Source organism: Cariama cristata, unplaced genomic scaffold (genome assembly GCF_000690535.1).
Source record: "Cariama cristata isolate BGI_N322 unplaced genomic scaffold, ASM69053v1 scaffold3442, whole genome shotgun sequence".
Classification (NCBI taxonomy): domain Eukaryota; kingdom Metazoa; phylum Chordata; class Aves; order Cariamiformes; family Cariamidae; genus Cariama; species Cariama cristata.
Window position 1 is genome coordinate 15,449 of NW_009603052.1, and position 12,912 is coordinate 28,360.

A 12,912-nucleotide genomic window follows, 5' to 3' on the forward strand; every position below is an offset into this window, starting at 1 on the left:
TTTCCTTCCTTCTCCCTCCTCCTTTTTCCCCTATTTCTCACCCCATGTTTAGAAAGCACTGCACTGAACTCGGAGGGGAGGATGTGGCCTGGAAGAAGACAGCAATTAGAAATGATGTCTGAAAAAGGGAGAGGAGAAGAAAGGGGACGTTTGACACTCGGAGCCACTTCTGCAATATTGAGCACAAGTAGCTGACAACTGCATTGTCCCTATGTAGCATTTTCTTTTTAGTTCAATGGAATCAGCTGAATTTCCCTTCTTTCTGTTGTCCCCAGAGCTCTTCATGACTGGGAGTCTGCTGCTTTATTCTTCTGTCTCCTTCCTGTCACTACTGCTAGAACATATTTTGTTAATACATAAAATTAAGAAACTTCTTAAAAGGTGAGGGGGATCAAGTAATAGATGTTAAGGCTCTGATAATCTTTTCGTTTAAAATCTCCAGTGGCTGGCTGGCTTTATTTATTTCCACCTCATGGTTTCTACATCCTGCTAAGCTATGCCTCTGCATTTCTGTGGAGGGATGATGTCTCGGTGGTTCTGAAATGTTTTGGCATAATACATTTACAGATTTTAGATATCTCAATTTCTGAAATTGTGAGAGAAAGTATGCAGAAGGCAGATTTCTTAAAGGAAATGGGCTCGCTTCCTGATGGCTTAGTAAGGATGGATATTCCTTATGTGTGTTTGGGTGTGTGCTTTGCCGCTGGCTGGGATGTGCTCCGTGTCCTTCTACTTTTCCCTGTGCCTAAAAGAGCATTTGTCTTGTGACAAAAATGCAGGCATCCTCTGTGTCATATCAGCATTCCCCAAGCATGGGATTTGGGTCTTATGTCTGTTGCTCAGGTAGCATAGATACTTGTTAGGAGGAGTGAAGTGCTCTCTGGGCCTTATGCATTTTTCTGATTAGCTGGCTGTAGTCAGAGTGCTATTGTGATACTGCTGAAATAACCATTTAATAGCTAAATATGAGATGGACAGGTAGACTTATCTAGCTATATGCAGGAATTTTTGTGATCAATGTTCAGAAAATCCAAACTGTGTACTTATTCTTTTCCATAAATAGTTGAGCTGAATTCCTTACAACTTACACACTGTATGGTGATTTGGAGTAGTGAGTATAGAGTGTCTGAGGAGAATTGTTCTGATTCTGCAAAGTTTTAACATTCACTTTCCAGTAATTATTTGCAGTTGTGAAGTTGCAGAGTAGCAGAGAGCCAGGTCCATGTTAATTCATTCTGAAGGATACAGCGAGGCTGATAGTAATTAACCTGTGTTGGTGAGCTGAGCAGACAGCTGGGTTACAGAAGGAAAAAAGGAGAGGGGAAAAAAAAAAGTAAGAAGTTGGTAGAAATCAGTGCTGATGAAAGCCGCAGGGGTTTCACTCGTCTCCACAAGGCAAAGAGGGATATGCAGTTTGCTACTGAAGTAGCTCTGACAGAATTTGAAGGATGCATGTGGCTTTTAAGGCAACATGTTAATATAATATGTCCAAGGGAAAGGAAACCTGCTTCTTCAATGCAAACATCTCTCAAACCCATCTGGTAATAATCAATCAGTTTAATGAGCAGAAGGAAATGGACTGACGCTAATAAGCCTTATTGTGCTGTGGTAGAGGAAAGGATGCTTTAACATATAGACAAAGGATTCTTCTGGCTGCAGTGATGGGCTTAATTGATGAGTCCTGCCTGGGTGACATCAACACACAAGGGCTTCATATCTAGCCTGTCCAATAGATGGAAGTAAACAGACAATAAATATGTAATATGAATGTGATATACTTATAAATGAGCTAAAACAGACTCTAAAAAGTCTGTCAGCCTAGTCAGAAGTAATGGCAGTTGGAGCAAAGAATCAGAATTGATGGCTTGGCTGAAGGCTGAGCTACATGGTAGTATTTGATTAGCCAGTCTTTCATATGCAGAACACCACATTGTTTTCAATTGCCTTGCCATGAGCAGTTGTGGCTCAATCAGAAAAATTGTAGAAGGCCATGCATAGGAGATCTAGCTGGGCATGTGGCTTCACAGGAGCACAAGATACCACAAAATACACATTGCATCTGCATGCTGTATCTGTGTCTGTGTTACAGGTAGTGTGGCCTATTAGAAACTGATCTGTAGAGCAGAACAGTTATTGGCGGCTTGACATCCATGCTGTGTTTATCTGGGAGTGTTTTACTGGGGGCTAACTCTTGTCTGGTCCCATCTATACAACATCTTCTAGTGATTAGAGCATATTAGGTATGATCCTGGAGCCTATTTTACAGTTTAGTTTCATCTAAACTAAAGTCATGATCTCCAAGCCCATTCCACAATGCAAGCCAAGGCACAATGAGTGGGTATGCTTGAGAAGGATTTGCTTCAGAAGCATGCTTCTTACCATCTGAACTAAAATTGTAGTGTAGACACACCTTACACAGCCTAGGAGAACAAGAGGTGGAAGCTAGGTGAGAACAGCAGTGCTTTAACCTGAAAAGCAATTCTTCAGACACATCCCTTGATGGAATATGTATTTAGACTTTTGCTAGGGAAGTGTGGCATGGCTCTCGTAGCACAAATTTTCTGCAGGAGCCGCTGTAGTCAGACAAAGCTTTCTCTGTCCAGAAAGTATATGCATTACAAAGAAATGAAGAGAGATCTGTAAGAATAGTGATGGATTTAGAGGTATAGGAGATTTGAGTTTCTGCCCGCTGTTCTGCTTTAGGTAATGGGAACAGGTGAATGGGCTGGGGGTCAGATGTGATCAAGGCAGGAGCTACCTGGCAGCAGTCTGTGTCAGGTGCGCTGGTCTGCTGAGTATTGGGTACACAATTCAAAGCGGTGACTCTCATGTTTCTGCCGGCTGTGGGCTGTTGTGGGCTCCACGCACAACAGCACGGTGGGCCGTGGGCCGTGCCCCGCTCTGCTGGTGTCTGCTAGCTCAAACCTGCGGCCTGGAGAGCAGGGTGTGGTGCCGGTGGGCACCGGCGGCCACACAACAGCACGGTGGGCCGTGGGCCGTGCCCCGCTCTGCTGGTGTCTGCTAGCTCAAACCTGCGGCCTGGAGAGCAGGGTGTGGTGCCGGTGGGCACCGGCGGCCACAATTTTTTCGGCAAGGAGAGAGGGCTCGGCAAGGGCTGCTGGTGCCGTGGGGCTGGGGCTCCCCCACACCTGCCCGGGGGCCCAGGGCAGCAGGACATTGTAAGGGAGCTGTGTCTTTAAATAATTTATTTAAGACCTAGTACATGATACACAAAAGACTGTGTTAAAAGTACAATGTTGAGTTGTGAAGTCAAACACACAAAAACACATCTAAAAGGAATATTAATTTTGCCTAAGAAATCCGTTTCACTCCAACTACTGGCTGGATTTTCCCTCATCAGAGAGTAGCGAAGGGGTCTGGTTGTTGCTGAAAAGTTGAATGCCTGAGGAGACTTTGGAGTGTGAAATATGGTCTTACAGCTAAAGGTGCTGAAGGGTACTCTGGGAACTGGATATTTTTTTTTCCCTCCCATTTGCTTAAGTGCTGTAGGAGACTAGGAAAAGGCTTCTTCAATGTCCCCGGTGCTCCGCGTTGCCCCAAACGCTGACACGGGAAGCAGCTCAGTCTGACGTGAAGAAGCGCTCGCCCTCTGTGGCTTCCAGACAGTCAAAAGCAGTTGTGCTTCGAATTCAGGAATGAACTCGGGGCTCTGGCCACGCTCCCTCAGCACACCAACAGCTGTGGGTAGCTTTTCACATAGGCACCTCGAGATGTCGGAATGAAAACCGAAGCAGCTAACCGCGCCGACGAGGCAGGCAGAGTCTCTCTTATTTTTCATAACCTCCCGCTGCGCTGACGGGCGGTTGGCGGTGCCGCGCTGCCCCCTGGCGGCCCTTTCGCTTCCCCGCGAAGGCGCGCTCCAGAACCAGCCCTGAGGGCTGTCCTCGCCCCGCTGCGGGGGGCGGTGTGTTTTGGGAGGGGGTGCTGCTCCACACCACACCTGCAGTGTTCCCCTGCTAGGCCTTTCTCTCCATTACTGGCCTACTCCCTACAGCGCTTAGCAGGGAAGGCGCACACCAGTCCCTCCTCCAGTGCTTTTTTTTTTTTCCTGTATTTTAATCATATCAAGGTGCTTAATAAAAAAAAAAGACCATGACAGCAATGAAGGGAGATAACCCATAACCAAAACTGATTGCTTAAAGTGTTAGGTTATGGGGTTGGTTCAACTAATCTTGATTTATAATTACTGCAGAGGCCCAATTTCCACAGGAAGAGCAAAGATGCAGAGTGGCGATTTACAGATCTCACTTAGAGATGTTACTCTGATTGTGCCAAACAGGGGAAAGAATTGAGTCCTGGTCTCCTTAGGTAAGTAAGTAGTTGAGACGGCCAAAATGCTGGCCTTGAGCACTTCAAAGTGTGGTTCCTTCACTGGGATCACCGCGCGTCAGAGCCAGGGTGGTACCAGGTCGTCCCCCTCCCCAGGCGGGGGGAGCAGCAGGGCACAGCCAGCTGCCCAGGGCAGGCCCACCTGCCTGTGGCTGCACCAAGCACCAGAAAACACAAGGGAAAATAAACCCAAAACCTTCCCTGGAGGTCTTGAAGATCCTTTACTCCATGGAAGAATGGGATTTATGAAACACCCTTGTACTTAGCATTTTCTACCATATAGCTCCTTCAGTAGTGCGTAGTTGCTCTGGATCTCACCCTGAAGGCATTAGCTCCTCAAGTACTGTATGGCTTGTATAGCTTACGCATTTTTCTTTGAATGAAGTACTCAGATTTATCTTTGGGGATTAAGAACATGAAAATAAAATTCCACTGCAAACATCTGGCATCACATCCTCACATTTAGTCCTTAAGTTGCATTCCTCCATATTTCCTGTCAGCCAAGCGCAGGAGTTGTACTTCTGTCAAACGTGATGTGATGATGAGGGCACTAACCTCAAGGTTAAACTGGCAACACAACTAAGAGTTTGGTGTTGCAACTCTGGCACGTATTTATTCATGACAACAAGAAAGACAGCAAAGTTCTCAGCCATTATCCTGGTACTGTTGTGTGTGTGTATCTACGGGAACAGAGAAGTTGATTTTGAAATATTTGCAAGTACAGGTAAGTTTTGTAGTCTTCAGCTGTTCAGTGAGCAAGTAGATTCTTGGCTTGATACTGTCTATACTTGATATTCTTATTGTATCAGAAAGCATCATAAAGAAAATATAAACGGGGCACAAGAAAGATCACCGAGTTAACACTGTGACATAAGGATTTCCCGTGGGGCTGCCTAAGGTTCTCTCACCCTATGGTCAGCACTCAAAGTGCTCTTCCAACAGCCAGCTCCTTGTTGACATAACAGCTGAATGCGAACAGCTGCCGATGGCGGAATGCCCTAGCATTTGTAACTGTTATCTAATTTCAGTCTCACAAGAACTCTGTAATTCTTCTCTCACTTCACAGATAGGGAAAGTAAAACAAAAATTAAAGGGGCTCATTCAAGTTTCTAAAGGATAGGAAGGTGAGTAGGCATAACCTACTCCATCAGCTTCTGCATTTCTTCAGATATGCAAAATTAAAAAAAAAAAAAATTAAAAAAAACCTGCTATGGCATCACCACACATTCATCAACTTCACACTTACTGTCACATCACCCAGTCACAGAAAGTGCAATTCATCTCAATTAACTTTCATTTCAGGGTGATTTTTGTATCAGATATGATCAGTCCCAGCTCCCCTTTTAGTCAGGGGAGAGAAAGAGGCCTGACTGACTGATCTAGCCCACATGTGCTGATCAGAAGGAGGTGAATTGCACCCTGTAAACATCTGCATCTCTTCAGGGACTATAACCCAAGCTCAGATTCAGGCACCTGTGTTTGGACATGCAAATGCCATCCTCTGTTCTGAGCAGGAATAAGGACATGGCTACCAGTCCCTGGCCTGTTCTCTTTTACACTGTAATGGAGAGTGACATCAGCAAAGATTGGGTCCTTGTTGAAAGCTCAGGAAAGCATTACAGCTGCAGTCAGCTTGTCTAATGCCACAGCTGAAAAAAATAAAACAAATAAGAGAGGGCTATTGAAAACAGATGAACTACTGCTTAAGATAAAGACTTTGTGTGTGCAGTTTCTTTTTCTTCAATCTTACACTAAAGCTGAGCCTGAATGCCTTTGCAGCACAAGCAATAGAAACACTGCAATGGCAGGGAGATTCTTGAAGCTCTGCTGCCCCAGAAGCGAAATCCTTCACCTTAGGCCAAGGCAGGACAGCTGACAACGAAGTCATTCTGCACCTTGCAGAAGAAGTGAGCACCTGAGCCAATAAACTTACTCCAGATACACGTACCTATGTTTTTACGTGATACTCTGTTGGAAGGTAGAGGTCATCACATCATCTCTGACCTGCTGGAGGGGGGATGTTCTTACTCACTGTCTTTTTGGTGCCACCGCACTGCATGCAGAAACACACCGCAGTAGTGAAACATGAACTCGTGCCCGGAGCGCTGAACTGTCCCCCGCAGCAAAGGCACCAAGGTGTGCCCATCGATGACCCTGAAGGAGAGGACGGGAGTCACCAACCTGCTTAAGAATTTCAGTCTGCAGCTGGAGCATGAGCAGGACTCGCTCTTCATGTATGTAGCATTAGGATTTCAAGTGTCATTTCTAAACCAAGCTACTGTTTAGCTAATGAGCCCTGAGATTTTTAATTGGGTGGGTGGGTGGAGACCAATGATTAGGAGTTACTAGCAGTTTTTGCAATTACGGCTAGTTCACGCATCCTGCCTGGGGAGATAAGTCACCATTACTGTAATTTTCCTGGAAGTGATAACCATAGTGAAGGCATGGATCACAGCTTTTAATTTTGCTCCCTGTCACTGATAGCTCTGTGAGGTCAAGGCTTTGTATAAAAAACCAAAACAACAACAAAAACTAACCAACAAAAAAGCCACTTAATTGACTACCAGTTAGTTTAGTTACACACCACCAGTACTTTCATGCTTTTTGCTCTATTGGCTTAGCCACCCATGCTTTCTCATGTTCTTTAGGGGAGCCCGACATAGATGCTACACATTGTTTGCTATTGAGGAAGCTACTTCTCCTGTACTGGCAGCCAAATTCAGGCTGTGTTGCCATTTGCTCCACCTTCTCTACTCATGAAGAACCGAGCTTCCTAGGCTTGGAAAGAGCCTGTCTTAGTACTCTAACAAGACCAACCAGCTTTGTGCATATCTGGATTTTTCATAAAATATAAGATTAAATTTTTGTTTGTTTGTGTGTTTTGGGTTTTGGTTTGTTGTTTGGTTTGTGTTTTTTTTTTTTTTTTACAGTCATCCTAGTGTCCCAAATGAACCAGGTTGCCTTTTCGTGATTAGAAAACTGAATTAAACTTGATAAAACATACTGTTTTCCTTTGCCTTTTCCATATAAGCAGACAAGATGGGGAAAGCTACACAGAAAGAAAGCTGGAGAATTACCTGGTTAAGAAACAAACAGAATTTAACGTGTGGCTGTTAGGATGCATGACATATATAGTCAGCTTCTAAATCAAAGAAAAGGAGCAAATATGGTTTATGAAGACACCTTTGTACCTGTCCTGAGGCACTGCCCCTCCAGCCAGGTGAACCACTGTTGGGAAAACATCCATAAGGCTTGTCAGTTCATTGGTAACTGTCCCTGCAGGCAACACTCCTGGCCATCTAACTATTCCTGGGACACGGATCCCTCCTTCCCAGCCTCCCATTCCTTTTCCACCTGTTGGGGGGGGAGGGGGTACAAAAAAGATAAAAGAATGAAAGATATGTTTATTATGCATGTATAATAAAAGGTTTTAAAACTTTTAGAATATTCAAGTAACTTTAATGAAAACACGCTAAATCCTAGAGAACATAGAATGACTACAGTGCAAATTCTGTGCTTCAAAAATAAGTATTATTAACCTCTTTATTTTACACCACTTTCTTGGGTGACACACAGAACATCCCACTACTAAGCAGTATTTTTGGCAGACAAGGAACAATTCCACCCTCTGACGTTCTGACCTGTAATTTTAAGTGAATGTCATGTCTGAGAATAATCTCTACTCTCCCTAATAACATGTCCAAGAAAAAAGTCAGTATTAATAAAAAGCAAAATCTGACTTGGTGTCAATGGAAGAGAGGTTGCAGCCCCAGCTGGTATCCAAGGAAGGGAGATTAACACAGAGCCAGCTTGATTGTCAGACAGTTCAGAGTCAGAGGCAGCAGGAACATCACAAAATGATTTGCAGTCCTGGAGAGGAGTGAGGGAACTTAGGATAATGTTTGATCGCCCTCCAGGAGTTTACAGTTCCAGGGATGCTCTGAGGTGGTCCCAAAGGGAAGAGTGCAGAACTCATGCAGTAAATAGGTGAGTGCTCTGACTATGCTGCAGTGATGAAGACTTTCCACCTACATTTCTGTTGAAGTTGTCCTGAGGTAATCCAAAGAGTCTTTCTTAACTTGGTTTCTCTTGCATTCCTCTAGTCTTCTTCTAAATTCTCTCCTCCGTGCATTGGCTCTCTTGCAAGTCAAAATATTCATTGTTTGGAATAGTATTTCAAAGTGAGAATCATTAACTAATTACAGACATGCATTACATACATCAAAGATGGGGATATTAATGAAACAAAGTGGTTTAAAGCCAGAACTGCAAGTTGAGGGTCCAGTTAGAAAACAGAAATTGCAAAACATTGAAGCTCAGGTACCTGTATGACCTTCGCTCTGTTATTCCTCCTATCAAGGGCAGAAACTACAACTCATTGCTGGAAAGTGTTGTAGGAAAATTGGCAAACTTGAAGCTAGCTTATTCGCTCAGCTAATAAATCAGCAGCTGAATTGTAGTTTATTAATAACAGGAGCCTCTAGCTTTACTAAGTAATGCCGGACTCTGCTATGGAGGAGGAGTGCTCATAGTTACAGCTGGGAGGCAAGGTTCCCAGAGCTTGGTTTTAAAGGCTGACAAGGTGGCATGATGGATTGTAAACAGGGCAAGTCCAACTGCTTGTGCAGTAATCTTTGTGCTGTGTAAGATAATGGTATCTCATGCTCTGTTATTCGCTAACTGTTCTCATTATTCATATGCATGGCTTATTTATCTTCCTGTTTTTAATATCCTGTTAGCAATAGAAACAGTGAGTTCTACAGATATTAATGAATTAAACTAAATTTTTTAGTCTTGCTAGTTAGTTTCATTGGAATGTCCCCTGTTCTGCTGTACGTGGCCATAAATGGGAATGCTTATCTGTTTTTAATATCTAAACTGATATTATATCTCCTTGTGTCTCCTCTCTGAGCAGGCATGATTTCACTGCTGTCCTTTCATACCAAAATCTCTGTCTAATCACATTCATCTTTCCTTCCCGGACTCTTCTGTTACTAATACACTTGTGTTAGGCTAGTAGAAGTGAATTCCCTAGGTTAAGTTCTGAGCTATTCAAGTCAGTCTGTTGGCCTTTTTGCATCGGTTATTGGTATGGAAGCTTCATATCCAGCACTGAAGGCTAATTTAGCATTTAGGACTGTTCCTGGTTGAGATCCCAGCTGTGTCAAACATTGCTTGTGTGGCTCATCAAGTACCTTACTACTAGACAATGTGCATTTTGGTGCTGAGCAAGGTCAAGGCACCCAAATCTTCTTCTGTGGGGAAATAAGTGATGGGAGCAGTTTTCAGGCTTCATTATACAGTAAGTGCCAAGCTGCCCAAGCTGTCACAGTGGTTTTTTGAGGCTTAGCAGTCTGAAGGGAACCCATGCAAGAGATAGATACCATAGATCTTAGTTTCCATAGAGCTTTCGACACTGTTGCAAGCCAGTCATAGAGTCTAGATGAAACTTCTATATGATAGATGAGAAACTGAGAAACTATATCAAGAAAACAGTCATCATGATATCCGCCACTGTTGACATACACAATCATCTACTGTGAAAACCAGAAAGGTTTCAAGTGAGACTCCAAACAGTGTGTTCTGGATCTGTGTCAGGGGAAGTTCAGACTGGACATTAGGAAAAGGTTCTTCACTGAGAGGGTGGTCGGTCACTGGAACAGGCTCCCCAGGGAAGTGGTCACAGCACCAACCCAGAGTTCAAGGTGCGTCTGAATAACACTCTTGATCATATGGTTTATTTTAAGGTAGTCCTGCGAGGAGCGGGGAGTTAGACTTGATGATCCTTATGGGTCCCTTCCAACTTGAGATATTCTGTGATACTACATTTTCAAGTAGTGCTTTGGGTTATGGATTAGATAGTATGCTTACAATATTTAAAGAGAAGATGGAACTAGAAGGGGGTACAAGGGTACTGGAGTATAAAGAAAGGATGAACGAGGGGGAACATAACAGCACTGAAATAACATGATGGCATTGCAACAACAGGCTGTTGCAAGGAGGAAAGGAAGAATCTCTTCTTTGGTGAATAGGGCAAGATCTGTTGCTTAAACTGCAGCAACAAAATCCAAAGTAGGTACCAGAAAAAAGCCTCCAGTAGCATAGACAATGACAACTGGATTATCTGGGGAATCACTGAAGGTCTTTAAGAATAGGTTAGACAATACAGCTGTCAGGAGTAGCTTTGGTGAAAGGAATCCTCTCTGAAGGCTGAAAGATGAGTAGCTGATGCTCTTCGTTTGCTCCAGCCCTACAATCCAAGATTATCATCATATAGCTTAGTAAATATAGCCTATCTGGATGTATTTTCTTCTATCATTTTCTTTTTAAGAGGAAGTCTTATGCGTGTACACACTAAGAAAATTTTACCTTTATAGATCCCATTCCATCCACCCAACTGAGCATTTCCTCTCTGAGCTTCTAAGGATCCTCCATGATCAGATGCAAAATAAATGAATGTGGTATTCTTCAAGCCTTCTTTGTCAATAACATCCAGAAGTTTGCCTATAACAAAGCAAAATATCATAATTATGTCCAGAGATGCAGTCAGAATTTTTAGGCCTTGACTCAAAATTCAGTGACGACCGAGTCCTTCCATTTACTTGAGTTCTGTTACGAGCTACCACAAGCAGTGCAAAGAGTAATCCTGCATTATAGGAATAATAAGAGCCCAACAGAAAGCTGCCAAATGTGTTCAAAATTTGTTTGTGGTATCTATAAAAACAGGAAAATAAAAATTAAAACTAATTGGAAATAATATAAATGAATGATCCTTTTTATTCCAGCTACTCTGAATACTCTGTCAGCTTTATGCTGTAAATTCTCTGAGTCAAGGATTGTCTTCATTGTGTAGCCTCAAGCATCTTGAAAAGCTTAAATAATAGTGCTGCCTAGATTCCTAATCATAGAAAACTGCTGTGTGTCACCAGGAACTGAACAGGGACTATGAGATCAGGCTGCATACTATCAACCAAAATCATCTCCTGATGTCAGTGGGAAAACTCCACAGAATGTAACTGAAACCTACCTTCATAAGGAATGTTTTTGGTACTGATAGCATCAAACATTTATACAGAATATGATTTATCTTTGATTGCTTGTCCTTATAGAATCATAGAATCATTATGGTTGGAAGAGACCTCAAAGATCGTCAAGTCCAACTGTATACCTGATGCCACCATGCCCACTAAACCATGTCTTGAAGTGCCACATCTAAACGTCTTTTGAACACCTCCAGGGATGGCGACTCCACCACCTCCCTGGGGAGCCCATTCCAATGCTTAACGACTCTTACAGTGAAGAAGTAGGTTATCACCTACTGCACCAAATATATTCACCAAGAACAGCTTCCATAGTTACAGAAGCAGCAGCAAAAGCTGAAGCATGCAAGGAAAAAGCATAAGCCAGTGATCAGGTCTTTTGCTCAATCTCTTCTCCTTTACAGACTTCTTGTGTCTCCTTGGTCAAACTACTTATTGACCTTACTTAAAAATAGACACCTGCCCCCAAAAAGAGTTTAGATTGAGTTTAGGCATATTGGTTCTGATTTAGACCCCAAATCTCTTAGCTGTCCAACCCTGGAGACTTCTGTCCTTGCTATCTGCCATCCTGTTTGGCCTTTACAAAGCATGTTCCTGACACTGTCGGACTTCTGCTATCCAGCTCTGCTTGTGTAGCTTGTGCCTGGAGGTGAATGGTGCCAAAAAGCTGCAAGAGGAGCATTGCAGAGTCCTCCGATTCAACTGGATCTTGCAGAGGTTCTCAGCCTGCCCATCAGAAGCAATGGGGCTCCTCTCAAAATACAATTTTGTAAACATGGTTATCGGAGGAAGAAAAGGTTCAGGGATTAAATCTTGGCCTGGACAGGAGGCAAATACTTTGTCAATAGGATCTTCACTTTTGACTAAATACATACAGGAGGTATTTCTCTCCCTCCCTCCCACTGAAGCAGAAAGGAACTACTAAGTAAGGCTGTTGTCTAAATCTAGGCACTCAGAGCCTAGGTTTAGACCTAAGTGTGTCTTCACGATATACTGACTTTACAGAATTTATTAAGTGAAACTGCAGCTTTTTAACTTTGCCTTTTGGTTAGGAGGGAATTCTGGTTTCTGCTCCAAGGATTATTCTTTGGTAAAAACGAAGAAGTACACAAAACCACCACCGGATCATGTAATATTCATCAAAAGCCCCAGTTGTATCTTCTAGATAGACTAGACAGAGCTGGAGAAAAGTCATACATTTTGATTAAGAACAGGATCAAGCACATATTTGATTATTTGACTGCATTTAACACTGCAGCAAAGAAGTGTGTCAATTAAAAAAGTAAAAGGAACAAAAACTCACAAGAAAAAGTTTAGGCTTTCATCTTAAGAAAGAAAAAGAGAGATGTAGTAATGGAATGGCAATCTCTGGAGCTAACTGTGTATCCAACACAAGTTCACTGGTTTTTGTCATATGCAAAGGGAGTTCTGTGACCACCCTTTTGATTTCTTTTCCACATTCAAACAGAGTAAGGATTTTCTTCAAGACGACCACTTACCCACCATCCAGTCCATCTCCTCT

The 12,912-nt window shown here is 43.0% G+C and overlaps 1 protein-coding gene across 1 annotated transcript in view; it reads right to left on the reverse strand.

Moving 5' to 3' along the window:
• Positions 1–12,905, reverse strand: part of LOC104157609 (arylsulfatase D-like) — a gene marked incomplete at its 5' end in the record, with an annotated part of 13,988 nt that extends 1,083 nt beyond the window's left edge. The window contains 4 exons of the mRNA XM_009695014.1: positions 6,383–6,504; positions 7,542–7,704; positions 10,720–10,854; positions 12,890–12,905. Coding sequence (XP_009693316.1) covers positions 6,383–6,504; positions 7,542–7,704; positions 10,720–10,854; positions 12,890–12,905 — 436 coding nt within the window. The remainder of the gene's footprint in view (positions 1–6,382; positions 6,505–7,541; positions 7,705–10,719; positions 10,855–12,889) is intronic.
• Between the last annotated feature and the right edge of the window lie 7 nt (positions 12,906–12,912).